Source organism: Coregonus lavaretus (genome assembly GCF_964263955.1).
Source record: "Coregonus lavaretus genome assembly, chromosome: 1".
In the NCBI taxonomy this organism is placed as follows: domain Eukaryota; kingdom Metazoa; phylum Chordata; class Actinopteri; order Salmoniformes; family Salmonidae; genus Coregonus; species Coregonus lavaretus.
The window spans coordinates 85,304,063-85,325,835 of NC_139988.1; the positions used below are offsets into that span (position 1 = coordinate 85,304,063).

Consider the following 21,773-nt stretch of genomic DNA (forward strand, 5'->3'; position numbering starts at 1 on the left):
GGGAAACTAGTCAGAATTGAAGGAATGATGGATGGCGTTAAATATAGGGAAATTCTTGAGGGAAAACTGTTTCAGTCTTCCAGAGATTTGAGACTGGGACGGAGGTTCACCTTCCAGCAGGACAATGACCCTAAGCATACTGCTAAAGCAACACTCGAGTGGGGCGACAGGTAGCTTAGTGGTTAAGAGCGTTGTGCCAGTAACCGAAAGGTCACTGGTTCTAATCCCCGAGCCGACTAGGTGAAAATCTGTCGACATGCCCTTGAGCAAGGCACTTAACCCTAATTGCTCCTGTAAGTCGCTCTGGATAAGAGCGTCTGCTAAATTACTAAAATAAAATGTTTAAGGGGAAACATTTAAATGTCCTAGTCAAAGCTCAGACCTCAATCCAATTGAGAATCTGTGGTATTACTTAAAGATTGCTGTACACCAGCCGAACCCATCCAACTTGAAGGAGCTGGAGCAGTTTTGCCTTGAAGAATGGGCAGAAATCCCAGTGGCTACATGTGCCAAGCTTATAGAGACATACTCCAAGAGACTTGCAGCTGTAATTGCTGCAAAAGGTGGCTCTACAAAGTATTGACTTTGGGGGGGTGAATAGTTATGCACACTCAAGTTTTCTGTTTTTTTTAATCTTATTTCTTGTTTGTTTCACAAAAAAATATATTTTGCATCTTCAAAGTGGTAGGCATGTTGTGTAAATCAAATGATACAAACCCCCCAAAAATCAATTTTAATTCCAGGTTGTAAGGTAACAAAATAGGAAAAATGCCAAGGGGGGTGAATACTTTCGCAAGCCACTGTATTTCTAGACCGTCCCCTAGTGATCAGATTCACAACCAGGCGACTAGTTTTAGTATGCAGTACATTAGCCGCTTATCCATTATCACGCTACATCTGTGCAAGTGAATGCCATAAAAACAGGACCTTGAGCTTGGAAGTAGTACACACACAGTGCTACATTACCAGACTAGAGGTCGCTGGTTTTGTCCTCAATTATATCAATAATATGGTCCTGACCATTGCTTTGACTGACCAGTGTGCCTACTCTACTATCCTGTAGCCTATCCTGGGTTATATCCATAAGGTTGGTTCTGGCCCACTGCCTTTGTTGTGAGGTTATCCTAACCAAAAACGCCCTGTGGCTATGCAAAGCAGAGATCCCCAACCCTAGTCGTGGGGGACTCCCCTCCCCTCCCGCAGGATTTGATCCTGCCCTGCTTTATCACACTTGATTCAGCTGAGCAAATGCTTCCGAGGACCTTGACCTATTCAGGTATGTTGTGTAGGGTTGGAGCAAAAGCCTGCACTCCCAACTACACGAGGACAGTGTTCTCAAGAGGACCTGTGTATCCTTGGCCACAGGAGGTCGCTGTGAGTCCAGGGTGTGATTGGTGGCAGACATCCTCCAGTGTTTTCCGACTGTCCCTGTGTGAGTTAATGGCTCCTCCTGCTAGATACGGAGCTGGTAGCGAGCTGTACAGGGGCGAGCAGTCCGAAAAACAGTAACTACACCCCGGGTAGGTAGTTAGCGCGCTGGGTGGTTTGAGAGCGAGAGAGGCTCACCGGGTTGTAGTCGAGGCCTGGTGTTAAAGCGTGAAGCGGACGGTCGAGGAACGTTCTGTATTTTAACAACAGACTCTCCAAAAAATGAACTCCGTCAGAGCCACCAACCGGAGACCCAGGCGAGTCTCAAGGCCGCGCCCGGTGCAGCCCGACCGGAACGAGGGGGACGGAGGTGAGAGGGGCCACCAGCCAGAGCACTGTAGGGCTGTAGTCGTGTCAGAGGGGCCAGGTTCCACTGTGACCCGAGCCTCAGCTGCCTGGCGCGAGGGTGTTATTTAGGCAAAGCCGAGGCTTTTAGCTCAGTGGCACAGGCCGCGCTTTGTTTGGCTAGAGTGACTGTGGCTACCAGTGGGACTGGGGGGGTAGCGTGAATGTTTTGCCTGCTGCGTAGTTAGCTAACGTTGACTAGCTAACTAGCCCATATAACTATGCAGCCATCCATGACGTGGACCATGGTGAACCCACTGACTTTGCCAGATCGTGAATGTTCATGGGCATGGCAGTAACGTTGCTAGCTAGGTAACGTAACCTATCAGCCGTTTCTGACTAAATTAATCTGCGTTACATTTTGGACTTACATTTTTGGGGTGTGCTACCCATACTCCAGTAACTAGGTAACTACTTTAGCTCGCTAACGACTAGCTATGAATGTCTACGTTAGCGATGAACCATCAGCCGCAATTTAGACAAGTACATTTTCTTGTTAAGCAGTCAACCAGCTAGTTAACTGCATGGCTCACACTCATGAGCCATTTCATTTAGCAAGATAGCTACCTAGCTATTTAACTAGTTAAGCTAACCTGTTATGTCTGACTGAGCGCTAACGTTGGCTAGCTAACGTTAGCTGTGTGTTTGTTTACATGGCGGATTTACTAGCTACCTACGTAGTTGAGTTTTGACTCAAAGGTGCAGCTCTGGTCGCCCCGGCCAGCCTGCGGCCCGGTTACCTGCAGGTCAACTGTTCAGGGCTTATTCGGGCTGTGGCTTTGTTATCGCAGTGTGACCGGACAGAGGCCGGTGGCCAGCTAGGGAAGGCCATTATGGGGCTCCGTCGGGCCCTATTCTGGTAGTCAAACCGCAGGGACCCATCTGCAGTTATCAATCACCAACCATAATCTGTCACCCACACAGCCCTGTAATACAATAGCCTGCCCCTGTCAAATATTATACACAGTCAATCAAACACATACATGACACCACCCAGTCTGTGAATGGCCTAAAAGCGTTTTTAAAAAAGGCCGAATAGAATGACACTGATCAGCTGTCATTACTAATACCTTCGTTTTTTAATCAGCCCTGTACTCCCTTGCCAACTGCAGTACAGTAGAGATTAGACTGTGTGGGTGGATGGTGTGGTTTAAATGGCATCTGACTACTGGTGTGTTTGTCTGTTGAACTGTGCTGATGGAGAAGATGTGTGTGTCTTTGTGTTGTTTACACAGGCAGCACAATTCTGATCTTTTTAAACTAATTGGTGTTTCGACCAATCAGATCAGCTATGGAAAAGATCTGACATGATTGGTCAAAAGACCAATTAGTGGGAAAAAATATCAGCATTAGGCTGCCTGTGTAAACGCAGCCTATATGTGTCAGACTGTGTCCTCTGTGTGTCCAGCAGATGAGGAGGCTCCAGCTGCAGCAGCGGAGGTGGCTGTGGAGGAGTCCGGGCCTGCAGCTGGGAACAACCCCTACCAGCTCCGACGCAAGTCTCTAATGCCCAAGAGAACAGCCTCCAGTACGGCAGCCTCCTGCCCCAGCAAGACCGCTATGGAGGTCAGACAGAGAGAGAGCACCATTCTGTGCTTGTTCACTTCCCTTAATTGGTTTAAAAGGAAAGGACTGGTTTGTGGTCCTGCATGGCTCAGTTGGTAGAGCATGGTGCTTGCACCATCAGTGTTGTGGGTTTAATTCCCGGGGCCACCCATACGTAAAATGTATACAAGCATTACTGTAAGTCGCTTTGGATAAAAGTGTCTGCTAAATGGCATATATTATTTTATTCTGATATATTATTTATGGAACATAGTGTAAACTCCCACTAGCACCAGTGTACATTTAGGGAGAAAGGTAGAGGACAGTGTAGGTGTAAGAAAGTGAGTGTGAGAGAGACAGAATGTGTGTGTACGTTAGTGTCTCAGTCATTGGGGGAGGTAGCTGTGTGTGTGTGTGTGTGTTGCTGATGTGTGTTGCTGATGTGTGTTGTTCTGACACAGGGAGCATCCACCTCGACAACAGAACCCTTCGGTCATCGAGCCAAACGAGCCAGGGTCTCTGGCAAGAGCCACGACCTGCCAGGTAAGAATGTGTGTCTAGGTGTACAAGTCAATGATGTGATGTGCCTGTATGGCTTTTTCTACATTTGTATGTATTATCTATTAATACTAATGGAAACTCTGCCTGTGTGTGTGCATGCAGCGGCCCCAGCAGAGCAGTACCTGCAGCAGAAGCTTCCAGATGAGGTGGTTCTGAAGATTTTCTCATATCTCCTGGAGCAAGACCTCTGTCAGACTGCCTGCGTCTGCAAACGCTTCAGCGAGCTAGCCAACGACCCTATACTCTGGTACACAATCTTCAGTGGACTGTGGCCCTATACTGAAGGAAAACAAACACACATAACCTATATTTTCTTGCCCCTTATAGTTAGCGTAATAGTTAACTGATATGTCACCCATAAAATCAGTCACTATCGACCATTATTGGTCCATACTGATATGAAGGCTGTTACTTTCTGCATCCCTCTATGCCTGGCGTTGACCTTTGCCTTTTCTGTGTGTGTCCAGGAAGCGTCTGTACATGGAGGTGTTTGAGTACACACGTCCCATGATGCACCCTGAGCCAGGCAAGTTCTACCAGGTCAGCCCCGAGGAACACGACCACCCCAACCCCTGGAAGGACAGCTTCCAACAACTGGTGGGTAGGCAGTGTGTATCAGTGTTTTCCATTAGCGCCAGAAGTCGGCTAATTAGCTGGTTACAGAATCATTTTCAGCCTGCTACTTTTTCCACTTCATATTAACTAGGTTACTTTTCATTTAAAGTTTCGATTTGCTAGTCCGTCAAGCACTCGTCCGCTAGAATGAACAATATGCATCTTCTAGCGATCTAGGATAGGCACTTGTCAGTCACAAAGTGAGCGATGACCCATACCTCAGTGGCGATGACAGGGACACGCAGTCTGCTGTCTGTCCCACCTCCCGGTACAATTTGTGTGTGCTGTGTTTGGTTGCAGTCGAATTTCTATACACGGAGGAGGGAGAGAATTTGCTCGTGTCATGTAATGTAAGTGGTAACGATGAATCGAAATCCACGACTTAGTCTAATTATTGTTTTCTGGCACATTCATTTATTTTCTTTTGTATGTTTCATATAGCCAGCCACACGCAGTCGTGGTCGGATAGTGAGCTATTTACTGTGCTTTGATTGACAATTGAACAGCAAGTTTTGACTAGTTTATAAAAGGTGTAGAACTGACTGAATAAAGGAAATCTCCTATATCCCTTTGCCATTCATAAATCATGCAACGTGGTTATAGGTCCATGGTATCGCATCGGGACAAGTAAACCAAAGGATTTCCTAGGTTTACTTTCCTGTGATGACGGGGCTTGTCAGACAGTGATGCTAAAGTGAGTGACTCTTGTCAGTCCGTGTAACCTACTGAATCGCAATCGGTGAGAGAGACGTTCATTTGTCTCCCTAATTTGCATAGATTACTGGTAGGCCTGGGCTTTTTGGCGATTATCTGGAGATAAATTATGAAAACAGAGGAAGATGGTAAATCATCACTGCATGAACATCCTCATTCTGGTCCAAATATGATCATTAGGGTCCTCACGGAATCCAGGCATTAAAACGGATTTCAACAATATTTAAAAAATGTGTTGACCTTAGGAGGGAATCAACAAAATGAATTAATTTGCCCAAGTTTATCATAAGACATGAACAGAATGCATCAGTTATTCGTATTTCCTGCAGCTTTCTGAATGGGCAACGAGAATGCTCCTGTGTGTGTAGCTGTTAACGATGATGCTAATGAAAACAGTCTTCTAGTAGATGGAAAGGCTTTCCTAAAAACCTTCTCATGGCTTGATATTAAGGCTTGTCTGAGGCAAGTAAAAAAAAAAAAAATGTCGGACAACCAGAATATAGATTTAAGTTGTTCATTCAAGTAAAAAAAAAAACTTACACAAATCACTATCAAACAATTACCGAATGTAGGATGATCTGGGCCGGTGTCTTATTGTTATAGAAGCCCAAATGTTCTATTTTCTCTCCATTTGATATGATTGTGACTTGGCCTATTAAGCCACTCTTTCAGTTTAATGCGTGCTAGATTTCTCCTGCTGTGCTATTTCATGAACAAACAATGAATGAATCTAACGGAGTGGCTAAAAAAGTTAATGTCAAGCCCTGCTTCTCAATTAAATGTTAACTACATGTAGCCTATGTTTACCTGGCAGAATGATATCAATCCATTGGGTATTTGTTTTGCAAACTCTACCATCATATGTGCGGTACAAAAACACGGCTAACAGCCTATCGCTAGGCACTCACTTGAATTAAAGGGTGACTACACCCCAAAATTAAAATATCTTAGACTTTTCTCAGTCCTCAAAAGTGGTCCCCTGATGTGGTTTAAGCATTGTTGTGGACTTAGAACATCCAATTTTGTTGTTTTTCTATAAATTATTAAAAATGTGATTTTTGAATGCGGAAACCTGAAAGAAATGGGGGAAAATGGAAAAACAAAACCTTTAATTCATTTTTCAAAATAATGTGGGCTGTATACTGTACTTCATTTTTTTTTTGTTGAATAAAATACATAATTTGAAGAACAAACATTGTGGCATTTCATATCTTGCCGTCAAACTGTAAATATGACTAATCTCAAGAGAAGACAGGTTAAATGTTAACATTTAAAAAAGGTTGAATGTTCTCTTTCTTAGAAAATAGTCCTGCTCATATAGGCCTAGACCTAGACGATATCCAAAACAACTAAAAATACACTGAATTCATACTTTTTAAGTAATTTCAATTGTAAAGTCATGTCTTTCTACACAATACCACAATACATTTTTCCAATCTGGGAGGTAAATTCGGTAAAGTATTCACAATTTCGCTATATTTTAGATGGAATCTAGGCATTAGATTTTACCCGAGGGCACCAAAATAGAGCTGCTTCTGCCAAAACAAATCTCAATGGCCTGGAGGCACCTGGCTGGCAACTTGTTCTGTTTGGCTGGCTACTCTATGTACTACACTGGTGTGTGTGGTTAGACAAACATTGTGTTAATGTTATTTTAACATTTGTTGTAAAATTGTCTTGCAGTATAAAGGAGCCCATGTGAAGCCAGGCTTTGCTGAACATTTCTACAGCAACCCTGGGAGGTTCAAAGGCAGGGAGAATATGCTGGTAAGACACACACACACATACACTGACACACACACACATACACTACCGTTCAAAAGTTTGGGGTCACTTAGAAATGTCCTTGTTTTCAAAAGAAAAGCAATTTTTTTGTCCATTTAAAATAACATCAAATTGATCAGAAATACAGTGTAGACATCGTTAATGTTGTAAATGGCTATTGAAGCTGGAAACGGCTGATTTTTAATGGAGTTTCTACATAGGTGTACAGAGGCCCATTATCAGCAGCCATCAGTCCTGTGTTCCAATGGCACATTGTGTTTGCTAATCCAAGTTTATCCTTTTAAAAGGCTAATTGATCATTAGAAAACCCTTTTGCAATTATGTTAGCACAGCTAAAAACTGTTGTGCTGATTTAAAAAGCAATAAAACGGGCCTTCTTAGACTAGTTGAGTATCTGGAGCATCAGCAATTGTGGGGTTCGATTACAGGATCAAAATGGCCAGAAACAAATAACTTACTTCTGAAACTCGTCAGTCTATTCTTGTTCTGAGAAATGAAGGCTATTCAATGGAGAAATTGCCAAGAAACTGAAGATCTTATACAACACTGTGTACTACTCCCTTCACAGAACAGTGCAAACTGTCTCTAACCAGAATAGAAAGAGGAGTGGGAGGCCCCGGTGCACAACTGAGCAAGGACAAATACATTAGTGTCTAGTTTGTGGTCCTCTGTAGCTCAGCTGGTAGAGCACGGCGCTTGTAACGCCAAGGTAGTGGGTTCGATCCCCGGGACCACCCATACACAAAAATGTATGCACGCATGACTGTAAGTCGCTTTGGATAAAAGCGTCTGCTAAATGGCATATTATTATTATTTTATTTTTAGTTTGAGAAACAGGCGCCTCACAGGTCCTCAACTGGCAGCTTCATTAAATAGTACCCGCATAACACCGGTCTCAACGTCAACAGTGAAGAGGCGACTCCGAGATGCTGACCTTCTAGGCAGAGTTGCAAAGAAAAAGACATATCTCAGACTGTCCAATAAAAATAAAAGATTAAGATGGGCAGTCTGAGATATGGCTTTAACATAATTGCAAAAGGGTTTTCTAAAGATCAATTTGCCTTTTTAAAATGATAAACTTGGATTAGCAAACACAACGTGCCATTGGAACACAGGACTGATGGTTGCTGATAATGGGCCTCTGTATGCCTATGTAGATATTCCATTAAAAATATGTAGTTTCCTGCTACAATAGCCATTTACAACATTAACAATGTCTACGCTGTATTTCTGATTTACATTTACGTCAATTAGCAGACACTCTTATCCAGAGCGACTTACAAATTGGTGCATTCACCTTATGATAGCCAGTGGGACAACCACTTTACAATGATTTTTTTTAAATATCTTTCTAATTTAAAATTTGTAGAGTGTTTTTTTAAATTTTCATTTGTTTTATATATATATATAGTTATTTTTTTGTAGGGGGGGGGGGGTAGAAGGATTAATTTTATACTATCCCAGGTATTCCTTAAAGAGGTAGGGTTTCAAGTGTCTCCGGAAGGTGACTCCGCTGTCCTGGCAACAGTTTTGACTGGGCTGAGCGGGAACTGTGCTTCCGCAGAGGTAGGGGGACCAGCAGGCCAGAGGTGGAAGAACGCAATACCCTCGTTTGGGTGTAGGGACTGATCAGAGCCTGAAGGTAAGGAGGTGCCGTTCCCCTCACAGCTCCGTAGGCAAGCACCATGGTCTTGTAGCAGGTGCGAGCTTCAACTGGAAGCCAGTGGAGTGTGCAGAGGAGTGGGGTGACGTGAGAGAACTTGGGAAGGCTGAATGAGTTGTAGGGGTTTAATGGCACAGGCAGGGAGCCCAGCCAACAGCGAGTTGCAGTAATCCAGACGGGAGATGACAAGTGCCTGGATTAGGACCTGTGCCGCTTCTTGTGTAAGATAGGGTCGTACTCTGCGAATGTTGTAGAGCATGAACCTACAGGATCGGGTCACCGCTTTGATGTTAGCGGAGAACGACAGGGTGTTGTCCAGGGTCACGCCAAGGTTCTTTGCACTCTGGGAGGAGGACACAACAGAGTTGTCAACCGTGATGGCGAGATCATGGAGCGGGCAGTCCTTCCCCGGGAGGAAGAGCAGCTCCGTCTTGCCGAGGTTCAGCTTGAGGTGGTGATCCGACATCCCACTGATATGTCTGCCAGAGATGCGATTCGCCACCTGGTTATCAGAAGGGGGAAAGGAGAAGATGAATTGTGTGTCGTCTGCATAGCAATGATAGGAGAGACCATGTGAGGATATGACAGAGCCAAGTGACTTGGTGTATTGAGAGAATAGGAGAGGGCCTAGAACTGAGCCCTGGGGGACACCAGTAGTGAGAGCACGTGGTGCGGAGACAGATTCTCGCCACGCCACCTGGTAGGATCAACCAATTTGATGTTATTTTAATGGACAAAAAATTTGCTTTTCTTTCTAAAACAAGGACATTTCTAAGTGACCCCAAACTTTTGAACGGTAGTGTACTTATACTCATGGTCCATTGAAAACACATTTTCAATACGGCTGCGAACCAGCTCCGTTTTAGCTTGATTTGACATAAACGTGTTTCTGTGTCTCCAGTACTATGACACCATAGAAGATGCATTAGGAGGGGTGCAAGAGGCTCATTTTGACGGGCTGATCTTCGTCCATTCTGGGATTTACACTGACGAGTGGATCTACATAGAGTCCCCCATCACCATGATTGGAGCAGGTACTGTGTGTGGTCTGCCTGTCTATCTGTCGGTCTTGCTCTTTCTACCTCTGTCTGTATTATCTAATGGTAGAACCTGACTTTATTTGTGTATGTAGCTCCTGGTAAGGTGTCTGATAAGGTGGTGATTGAGAACACCAGAGACTCAACGTTTGTCTTCATGGAGGGATCGGAGGACGCCTACGTGGGATACATGACCATCAGGGTACACTGATAACACAGATCCAATTCTCACACACACACTCCCCACATCTCCCCTCTAACCTGTTGTTTCATCTTCAGTTTAACCCAGATGATAAGGCAGCTCAGCACCACAACGCCCACCACTGTCTGGAGATCACTGTCAACTGTTCTCCCAACATAGACCACTGTATCATCAGATCTACCTGCACAGGTAACGTGCACACAGTCCGCAGTAGGGCTTGTTTGTTTCGCCTGTGGAACATGTTAGATAATGTAGTTTGTCTCCAGTGGGGCATGTTGGGTAATGTAGTTTGTTTCCGGTGGGGCATGTTGGGTCAAGTAGTTTGTCTCCAGTGGGGCATGTTGGGTCATGTAGTTTGTCTCCAGTGGGGCATGTTGGGTCATGTAGTTTGTCTCTACTCCAGTGGGCTCGGCTGTGTGTGTGAGCGGCCAGGGGGCGTGTCCTACCATCAAACACTGCAACATCAGCGACTGTGAGAATGTTGGACTTTACATCACCGACCATGCACAGGTAAACACACACTTACATCACCAACCATATACACACCACTAACCACTCTTAAACACCCTCTCTGACTGTGTATTCCTGCATGGTATCTATGAGGATAATGGTGTAATAATGTATTGCAGGGTATCTATGAGGATAAGTAAGGGATAAACGCCCACGTTCTGTTCATTACCTTGGAAATAATGGACCACGCAGTGGGACGAGGCAGTCGAGTCCGTTTGCGTAGTTCAGTTTTCCAAGGTAATGTGCGGAGCGGAGGCGTTTATCCCGCATATACCACAGTTGCCAAAGAAAACAATATTAAAGCACACGTTTACCGGTAGAAATGAAATATATTCGTTGATATTATAAGTGAATTCATACTTTCTCATCTTTTCGTTGCGACCCAGTCTTTCATTCGATATTTATGGACGCTACCCAGTCGTTCATTCTTTATGTTCCTTTGCCATGCTCGCTGGCAACGTTCTTATCACTTGCTTGCTAGCTAGCCAACTAGCTACGGCTAACACAGTCATGGCCTCTGCAGCCAGAATAACAGCAAAGTATTTGCATTTGTTTCAACTGTTTTCTATTGACATTAATTTGGATACATCCATAACAATGAGCTGATGATGCCAGTTTTTGCCTGGCATAGTGCCTTCTCGTCAGGACACTCATCGACACTGTTCATTACAAGGAGATCACATATCAAAAACTACGCTAGAAGCTAGCTAAATAGTTTGTTGCTAGCAAACCTGCCAATATGACAACTGAATAAAAAAGTATCAGATGCTGAAAACAGCTGGTCAAACTAGAAATATGTAGGAGGATTTGACAGCATAGCACCACTTGCATCATGACTGCAACATTAGGGGCCGGAGAAATTCATGTTCATCACGCACCACGTTAGATCATCGGATGCTCCAAAAAAAAAAGTATGTCTTTGCAAAAACACATTGCTAGTTAGCTAAGTTTTTAATCGTTGGACCTGCATTTACAATGTGTCTAATTCCGGTTTGTGTGGTTGTTGGTTTAGCTTTCTGTAACTTTGTAGCAAGTACGGTTTGCATCTGTAGGCGCATATCGTGTCATGATTGCAAGGTGTCCCGATATATCAAATCAAATGTTATTTGTCACATACACATGTTTAGCAGATGTTATTGCGGATGTAGCGAAAAGTTTGTTTCTTTACAGTTCTATATGTTTCTTTACAGTTCTATATTTTCCAACTGTCCGGTTTTCTGGTTTTGATGCCCATTCTAGAATGCCATTCTGGCCAATCAGAAACAAGTATTCAACAATGCTGTAGTATAATGATGTGACAATGTATTGCAGGGTATCTACTAGGATAACTGTGATAATTGCATGGTATCTATGAGGATAATGATGTGATAATGTATTGCAGGGTATCTATGAGGATAATGAGATCAGTAATAATGCATTGGCGGGAATCTGGGTAAAAAACCACGGCAACCCCATCATCAGACGAAACCACATCCACCACGGCCGAGATGTAGGAGTCTTCACCTTCGACCACGGCATGGTAACTCACTCTGACCTTTAACCTATAACCTCTTACCTCTCACCCACCATTTTCCAGATCTTTACAGTTGTGCTATGCATGGCAATGATGACAGTATCTCTCTCTCTCCCCCCTCAGGGTTATTTTGAGAGTTGCAACATCCACAGGAATCGTATAGCAGGCTTTGAGGTGAAGGCGTATGCTAACCCCACAGTGGTTCGCTGTGAGATCCACCATGGCCAGACGGGGGGCATTTATGTGCATGAGAAAGGAAGAGGACAGTTCATAGAAAACAAGATCTACGCCAACAACTTCGCTGGAGTTTGGATCACCTCCAACAGCGACCCTACAATACGGTACACACACACACACACACCCTACAATACTGTTACACATAGACACGCATAGTAACCCTACGATGCAGCACAGACACACGCACACAAAACTACTCTATGAAATGATAGACACTAATCCCTCTCAGTATTATGGGCTGTTTGTTGACGTTCTTTCTGTCTCTAGGGGCAATGCAATCTTTAACGGTAACCAAGGGGGCGTGTACATATTTGGCGATGGGCGTGGCTTGATCGAGGGGAACGATATCCATGGCAACGCTCTGGCAGGAATCCAAATCCGAACCAACAGCTGCCCGATTGTACGCCACAACAAGATCCACGACGGACAGCACGGCGGCATCTACGTGGTAAACACACGCATACAAATCCGCATTTTTTTTTTGTTTGTCATATAAGATGCTTGGATATCTAATCGTGTGTGTGTGTGTTTGTAGCATGAGAAAGGCCAGGGTGTGATAGAGGAGAATGAGGTGTACAGCAACACGCTGGCTGGGGTCTGGGTGACCACCGGCAGCACACCTGTCCTCCGCAGGAACCGCATCCACAGCGGCAAACAGGTAACACGCGGTCCACACTCATTCTCTCACCGTTATTGTTGTAAAAAAATTTTTTGAAATAAAGTGGGATTTATGTATTTGTGAGAATTGGAGGCCTGTCTCATTATTGTGTATAGATAATAAGTTCTTTAAGTCCGATTTAACCCCGTTTCTCCCCCTCTCAGGTGGGGGTGTATTTCTATGACAACGGTCATGGGGTGTTGGAAGACAACGACATCTACAATCACATGTACTCCGGCGTTCAAATACGGTAAGTCCTGCCTCCTCACACGCCAGTCAAATGCAGGACACGTAGTGGTTATGATAACATTTGACTAACGTTAGATCAAGGTTTTACGAACACTTGGTTGTCTATAGGACGGGCAGCAACCCCAAGATCAGACGCAACAAGATCTGGGGAGGACAAAATGGAGGCATCCTGGTCTACAACTCCGGTCTGGGTTTCATCGAGGACAATGAGATATTTGACAACGCCATGGCGGGCGTGTGGATTAAGACAGACAGCAACCCCACGCTGCGACGCAACAAGATCCACGACGGGAGAGATGGCGGCATCTGTATCTTCAACGGAGGGAGAGGTCTCCTGGAGGAGAACGATATCTTCAGGAACGCCCAGGCAGGAGTTCTGATCAGCACCAACAGCCACCCGGTGCTCCGCAAGAACCGGATCTTTGACGGCTTCGCTGCAGGTCAGCTGCCCATGTGTACACGTTTCCATGAACTTTACCGTACTGACTGGTCAATACTGTAACCTACTCCTCATCCGCTACCTGTGTTGATGATGTCATTTCCTGTCTCAGGTATCGAGATAACCAACCACGCCACGGCGACTCTGGAGGGAAACCAGATCTTCAACAACCGTTTTGGAGGCCTGTTCCTCGCCTCTGGGGTCAACGTCACCATGAAAGGTAGCTAGTTCTAACAGGCTAGGGTAAGGTAGCGCTAACAGTCCAGACCAGTGGTAGTCACTATATTTCTGAGGGATCCACTTGTAAAACAACCACACTGGGCGAGCCGCCATATGTTACCCATCGGAGAAAGGGGGTTGGGGGGGGGGCGCGAATTCAAATGAATTCGTACATGATATCAAATGGATTCACACATGATATTTAAGATACTAATTAACATGGACCAACAAGCTATTTCATTCTCCATTGTAGGACACTTGGGGCTATCAGAAACAAATGTTACTAAATTATTTGATGAGTCTTTTGAATCTGGCCTTATTGCCATTCTCTCAAAAGTTATAGCACAAAGATATTTGTTAAATGAGGTAATGTCAAATTTCAGTCTGAAGGAAGTATATGCTTTAATCAATTCATTTCCCCCAGTCATTCTGTGCAGATTCATCACTCTACGTTCTAACGAGTCCTTCACAGCTTGTGTGCGTCGTAGATGGAAACAGAAGACACGTATGTGTTCCTGAGAGTCTTTGCTTTCAGGAATGGGGTCATGTTCGCTAAAAGCTTCCAACTGTTCAAAAGCTATAGTCAAATTCGCAGGAATATTATTGCTCCGTTTGTCCCAGCCGCTAATAGTGGATATCGAAGGTTACTGGCGTAACCATGGTTCTATGTACTAATTAAGCAGCCCATTCAGCTGACTTAGGAAATAACTTGCACAACACATTCATTCAGGTTATTGCAGAGACGCCAATTAAGTTGCCGTGAGACGCGCAATGACTATGGATGGCTTAGACTGTATAGAAATAGGTTATTGGTCACTGCTTTCTCTGGATATTTGATCTTTTGGGAATGTCTATCCAGTGGACAGGCTCTCATCCTCTGTTCTGCCTCTCTTCCAGATAATAAGATAATGAATAACCAGGATGCCATAGAGAAAGCTGTGAGCAGAGGACAGTGTCTCTACAAGATCTCCAGCTACACCTCCTACCCCATGCACGACTTCTACAGGTACACACACAGACAGACACAACCCCATGCACGACTTCTACAGGTACACACACAGACAGACACAACCCCATGCACGACTTCTACAGGTACACACACACAACTCCATGCACGACTTCTACAGGTACACACAGACACAAGCCCATGCACGACTTCTACAGGTACACACACAGACACACAACCCCATGCACGACTTCTACAGGTACACACACAACCCCATGCACGACTTCTACAGGTACACACAGACACAAGCCCATGCACGACTTCTACAGGTACACACAGACACAAGCCCATGCACGACTTCTACAGGTACACACAGACACAAGCCCATGCACGACTTCTACAGGTACACACAGACACAAGCCCATGCACGACTTCTACAGGTACACAAACAGACACAAGCCCATGCACGACTTCTACAGGTGCACACAGACACAACCCCATGCACGACTTCTACAGGTGCACACAGACACAAGCCCATGCACAACTTCTACAGGTACACACACAGACACAAGCCCATGCACGACTTCTACAGGTACACACACAGACACAAGCCCATGCACGACTTCTACAGGTACAGACACAACCCCATGCACGACTTCTACAGGTACACACACAGACACAAGCCCATGCACGACTTCTACAGGTACACACACAGACACAAGCCCATGCACGACTTTTAGTGACAGTTACACAGCAGTTACTCTAGTGCTGATGTTTTCTTTGACCCGTGCTGTTGTTGCTGTGTTGCTGTGCTGTTTGTTGCTACTTGGCTACCTGCCAAACTATTCACGTTTTACTTTTAATAAACGTTTAATCAATCTCTGTGTTCAACAAATTTACCAACTTTTTAGTTTTGTCCTCACTCATCTTTTTTCGTTAAACTTTTTCACCCCGGACGTTTATCCCGAGACAGAAGAGTCATTTTCCTGTGCGTTTTAGCTGCCAACTTTACGTTATTTTCCATCGCAACTTTTTTCCCTTATTCAACTTTTTCACTCCGGACGCTTTATCTGGACGTGGTTCATCAACATCTTCAACATCTTCAACAGCCGAAGCTAAGTAGTAACATTAACATGATGTCTTCTAATTGCAGTCGCTGTACTCATAATATACAGGAGGTGGTAAATGACCTTTTAATGGCGTCAGACCGAGGCTCTGCATCTGTCCTCGTGCTACTAGACCTTAGTGCTGCCTTTGACACCATCGATCACCACATTCTTTTGGAGAGACTGGAAACCCAAATTGGTCTACACGGACAAGTTCTGGCCTGGTTTAGATCCTACCTGTCGGAAAGATATCAGTTTGTCTCTGTGAATGGTCTGTCCTCCGACAAATCAACTGTACATTTCGGTGTTCCTCAAGGTTCCGTTTTAGGACCACTATTGTTTTCACTATATATTTTACCTCTTGGGGATGTTATTCGAAAACATAATGTTAACTTTCACTGCTATGCGGATGACACACAGCTGTACATTTCAATGAAGCATGGTGAAGCCCCAAAATTGCCCTCGCTAGAAGCCTGTGTTTCAGACATAAGGAAGTGGATGGCTGAAAACTTTTTACTTTTAAACTCGGACAAAACAGAGATGCTTGTTCTAGGTCCCAAGAAACAAAGAGATCTTCTGTTAAATCTGACAATTCATCTTGATGGTTGTAAAGTCGTCTCAAATAAAACTGTGAAGGACCTAGGCGTTACTCTTGACCCTGATCTCTCTTTTGACGAACATATCAAGACTGTTTCAAGGACAGCTTTTTTCCATCTACGTAACATTGCAAAAATCAGAAATGTTCTGTCCAAAAATGATGCAGAAAAATTAATCCATGCATTTGTTACTTCTAGGTTAGACTACTGCAATGCTCTATTTTCCGGCTACCCGGATAAAGCACTAAATAAACTTCAGTTAGTGCTAAATACGGCTGCTAGAATCCTGACTAGAACCAAGAAATTTGATCATATTACTCCAGTGCTAGCTTCCCTACACTGGCTTCCTGTTAAGGCAAGGGCTGATTTCAAGGTTTTACTGTTAACCTATAAAGCGTTACATGGGCTTGCTCCTACCTATCTTTCCGAGTTGGTCCTGCCGTACATACCAATACGTACGCTACGGTCACAAGACGCAGGCCTCCTAATTGTCCCTAGAATTTCTAAGCAAACAGCGGGAGGCAGGGCTTTCTCCTATAGATCTCCATTTTTATGGAACAGTCTGCCTACCCATGTGAGAGACGCAGACTCAGTCTCAACCTTTAAGTCTTTACTGAAGACTTATCTCTTCAGTAGGTCATATGATTGAGTGTAGTCTGGCCCAGGAGTGTGAAGGTGAACGGAAAGGCTGGAGCAACGAACAGCCCTTGCTGTCTCTGCCAGGCCGGTTCCCCTCTCCACTGGGGTTCTCTGCCTCTAACCCTGTTGCAGGGGCTGAGTCACTGGCTTGCTGGTGCTCTTTCATGCCGTCCCTGGGAGGGGTGCGTCACTTGAGTGGGTTGAGTTACTGACGTGATCTTCCTGTCTGGGTTGGCGCCCCCCCCTTGGTTTGTGCTGTGGTGGAGACCTCTGTGGGCTATACTCGGCCTTGTCTCAGGATTGTAAGTTGGTGGTTGGGGATATCCCTCTAGTGGTGCGGGGGCTGTGCTTTGGCGGAGTGGGTGGGGTTATATCCTTCCTGTTTGGCCCTGTCCGGGGGTTTCTTCGGATGGGGCCACAGTGTCTCCGGACCGCTCCTGTCTCAGCCTCCAGTATTTATGCTGCAGTAGTTTATGTGTCGGGGGGCTGGGGTTAGTTGGTTATACCTGGAGTACTTCTCCTGTCTTATCCAGTGTCCTGTGTGAATTTAAGTATGCTCTCTCTAATTCTCTCGTTCTCTCTTTCTCTCTGAGAACCTGAGCCCTAGGACCATACGTCAGGACTACCGGGCATGATGACACCTTGCTGTCCCCAGTCCGCCTGGCCTTGCTGCTATTCCAGTTTCAACTGTTCTGCCTGCGGCTACGAAACCCCTACCTGTCCCAGACCTGCTGTTTTCAACTCTTAATGATCGGCTATGAAAAGCCAACTGAGAGACCTGAGCCCTAGGACCATACGTCGGGACTACCGGCCGTGGTGACTCCTTGCTGTCCCCAGTCCGCCTGGCCTTGCTGCTATTCCAGTTTAAACTGTTCTGCCTGCGGTTATGGAACCCCTACCTGTCCCAGACCTGCTGTTTTCAAACTCTTAATGATCGGCTATGAAAAGCCAACTGAGATTTATTCCTGATTATTATTTGACCATGCTTGTCACTTATGAACATTTTTGAACATCTTGGCATGGTTCTGTTATAATCTCCACCCGGCACAGCCAGAAGAGGACTGGCCACCCCTCATAGCCTGGTTCCTCTCTAGGTTTCTTCCTAGGTTTTCGCCTTTCTAGGGAGTTTTTCCTAGCCACCGTGCTTCTACACCTGCATTACTAGCTGTTTGGGGTTTTAGGCTGGGTTTCTGTACAGCACTTCGAGATATTAGCTGATGTAAGAAGGGCTATATAAAATAAAATTGATTGATTGATTGATGTGTGTCCAGGTGTCACACCTGCAATACGACAGACCGGAACGCCATCTGTGTGAACTGCATCAAGAAGTGTCACCAAGGACACGACGTGGAGTTTATACGGCATGATAGGTGAGTAGCACCAACCATTTCCGACCGACTAGATCAGGGATGGGCAACTCCAGTCCTCGGGGGCCTGATTGATGACACACTTTTGCCCCAGCCCCTATTATCACACCTGACTCCAATAATCAACTAACCATGGTCTTCAGTTTAGAATGCAATTAGTTTAATCAGGTGTGTTGGCTACTGGGCTGGAGGAAAAGTGTGACACCAATCAGGCCCCGGAGGACTGGAGTTGCCCATGCCTGGACTAGATGGTCCCTTTTGTGGTGTTTGTTTCAAAATAATTGAAGGCCTGTGTCATCACTATTTCTCGACCAGAATATTCTTTTATAGAGTACCAGGATGACCACTTATATATTTTTTCATTATGTTTTGGACGTTTCTTTCTCTCACGCTCTCTCCTGTCCTGTAATCCGTGTTAACCATCTCTCTCTCTCTCTGTGTAGGTTTTTCTGTGACTGTGGAGCGGGAACTCTGTCCAACCCCTGTACTCTGGCTGGAGAGCCAACACACGACACAGACACACTTTACGACTCAGCCCCGCCCATAGAGTCCAACACACTGCAACACAACTGAACACACACACACATTATATGTACACACACTACATAAACACACACACACACCCTATAATCTACAGGCATACACTACATAACACACATTCATAAAGCATACCACACTCATAGGGAGCCAGAGAGACTGAATACGGTGTTCTCAGCAGTGACTGGCATAGAGGAACCCTGAGATTCAGAGAGAGACCGAGACAGTGCTGCACTTGGGAGTCTCTTCTAGAGGGAGCGATGGAGCTGGTCTGAATTTGACTGGTCTGGTCTGGATTAGCCTGGTCTACTGTGATGAGAAACTGACTCGTTCTGAACGGCCATATGAGGTTCTCACCATTGCATCTCTGGACAGCAAATGGCCAGGTAGAGGATGGAGAGGGAGTGTGGAGAGGGTAGGGTGTGGGTACTCTGATAATGTCGGAGTGGCCATTGAGACTTCCTTTGCCCGTGACCCTTCAACTCTGCGACTCTCCACAATCCTGGGAATCGGACTTCTTCCCAAGACAGTAAGAGAGGAGATTTAGCCCCGCCCACTGAGAAAACACTTCCTGTTCAGCGGCATCTGTTACTAGGCAGTGGATGGCTGATATATACGTATGTACTGCTAACGGAAGAGGGGGACTTTGATCGAGCACCTCAGCTTTTATAATATGTTATTCTGATCAACAGATATTATTTTAATGCTTTCTCATGTAGTTTTGTATTTACAAGCAAAAAATCTTACTGTATTTGAATGTCTTTTTATTATATATTATAATTATTGTTATTATTAATTTTTGTTGTTGGCCCCAGGCTTGCTGCAGTAGCTGTTAATGTCCCAGTGGATCTGTTCTTTCTGTGAAAGAGAATCACGTTTAACACTAAAGACCCTCTCCAGGCTAGTAGATCTAGGACCGGTGGAAAATGTGTGTGTGTGTGCGTGCATCTGTGTGTGTGTTTGGAAGGCTGTTTTGTGGGTGCATGTGTAAGGTTGTGTTCATATGCAGTCAGTGTTTCTGGAGAGGGTCCGATAAGAGGCATCAGGCTTTTTTCAAACTGGGACAGACGAGTCGTTCTGCAGTCCCTTTCCCCATATTCTCTCTGCCTCCTCCCTACCTACTTCCCCCTCTCTCTTCCTTAACCTGCTCTCCCCCCTCTTTTTCTCTCTTTGTATTCTGGTGACTGTGGCTCCTCATGCAGCCTGGATCGTATGCATGTGTACCATAACATCAAGGTCCCGTTCCCCTGCTCAGACGTTGCGTGCCATGTCATCGACTGTGCCGTCGGGAACCAGATTGCTATAATGTGGTTAGTTGATATGTAAAATACCTTCCCAGGCGTAAGATCTGGTATGCATCAGTAACGTCTGAGCAGGGGAACACAACCCTAGACTTAATATATTGTGAAGTATTAATACAACCATTATGTAGATGCTAGTATGAATTCAAAAAGGGTTTAATAAAAATAAAATACAGAAACTGGTCATTTGTAAGAAAATGCAACTTTATTAGCTCAGCGGTGTGTCTGATTTAACGACTGATTTAATTCCATTCTACCCATTACAATGAGCCTGTCCTCCTAAAGCTCCTCCCACCAGCCTCCCCTGCAATACAACCTTTGGATTTTAATTTGTTTGGTAAAAAAAACAATCAAAGCTCCAGTCAAGTTTTGTGCCACACTGTCCAGACCAGTGTGTCACAGCTCTCTCTCTCTCTCGCGTCAGCCAGGCGAATCCGGGGCTTCATCTATAAAATGTTCTCACACTCCGGTCTGATCATGAATTATGCATGCATTAACAATCACACCAACATTGTTATTTGTAACTTGAACTTCTTGTGAAAATGATTTATTGTTTATGAAGGGCAGGGATCTGACCCATGGCCTGGTAACCACGGTAACAGTCCTGCAGTGTTGCCGAGCACCGGTGAAACTTCTTGGACAAGCGGTGGAGATCTGGGAACTGCCGCAACAGATCGTCCTGAAGAGTCTGTCTGACCTCACTTTACATTCTCTAGACACACTACCAGGTCCAATCTACACACACACACACACACACACACACACACACACAACAGTATAGGCCAGAAGGTGGCAGCAGAAGAGAGGGCACACTCTTTGGCGTTACCCTGAACTGCCATGTTTACTCACTATGTCAACAATACCGACACCGTTGAGGGCTGTACGGCTAAGTTGTGCAGCCTCACACACACTAACCTTGAAGAAGTTAAGGGCCTGTACAGCAGCCTGCCTCATGTACTGGCTGAGGTCAAGGGTCGTCAAGCTGAAGGAGCTGAGGTTTGATTGGCCAGACAGCATCTCCAAGTAACGAACCGCTTCTGCCAGACACGACATGGCTTCCTGGAACACACACAGACAACAATGGTCAGATTATCTGTGAGTAGTGCAGTTATATAAAGAGCTCTACTAATGGCAATGCACTCTGGCTGAACAAGACGCTGCATCCCAGACCGATAGGCACGAGGCACCTACCTCAGCAGTAACAACAACCATAATATACGTTGGTGTGTGTGTGTTACCTGTTTGTCTAGTTAAGGTAGAACGCTGCAGGCATTGGCCTCGCCTTTCCTGGTCCGTAGCAGTCGTTTGAGGTCCTGGGTCACGTCTTTCCTACTGAACTCTGTTCTCTTTCTGTCTGACAGCAATACACCACCACGCTGCACCACCTACACACACACACAGATTATACATAAGCACACACACACACAATATATACACACAGTCGCTTTCGCACTCACTCCCTTTCTCACTCACTCACTCCATTTCGCTCGCACTCTCTCAGACACTCACACTCATGCTCACACACACACATTCTCTCTCTCTCTCTCTCTTACACAGACAC

General features: G+C 45.2%; 1 protein-coding gene across 5 annotated transcripts; it reads left to right on the forward strand.

The window, feature by feature from the left end:
- The first annotated feature begins 1,404 nt into the window (after positions 1-1,404).
- LOC311137220 (F-box only protein 11-like) lies at positions 1,405-20,394 on the forward strand. Of its 5 annotated transcripts, none has more exons than XM_084171589.1 (21): positions 1,405-1,738; positions 3,182-3,339; positions 3,780-3,861; positions 3,982-4,126; positions 4,347-4,476; positions 6,892-6,975; positions 9,558-9,690; positions 9,789-9,895; positions 9,973-10,084; positions 10,299-10,405; positions 11,787-11,924; positions 12,042-12,259; positions 12,423-12,603; positions 12,691-12,813; positions 12,978-13,063; positions 13,171-13,502; positions 13,614-13,721; positions 14,145-14,225; positions 14,618-14,726; positions 18,279-18,377; positions 18,818-20,394. In XM_084171589.1, exons 1-21 carry the CDS (start codon positions 1,651-1,653, stop codon positions 18,945-18,947), a joined length of 2,751 nt encoding a protein of 916 aa, XP_084027715.1. In that variant the 5' UTR covers positions 1,405-1,650; the 3' UTR covers positions 18,948-20,394. The 5 variants fall into 5 exon arrangements, with proteins under 5 accessions (XP_084027715.1, XP_084027716.1, XP_084027717.1 ...); XM_084171590.1 differs by having other exon boundaries at positions 3,185-3,339; XM_084171593.1 differs by lacking the exon at positions 1,405-1,738 and adding an exon at positions 2,016-2,085 and having other exon boundaries at positions 3,185-3,339.
- The last annotated feature ends 1,379 nt before the right edge of the window (positions 20,395-21,773 follow it).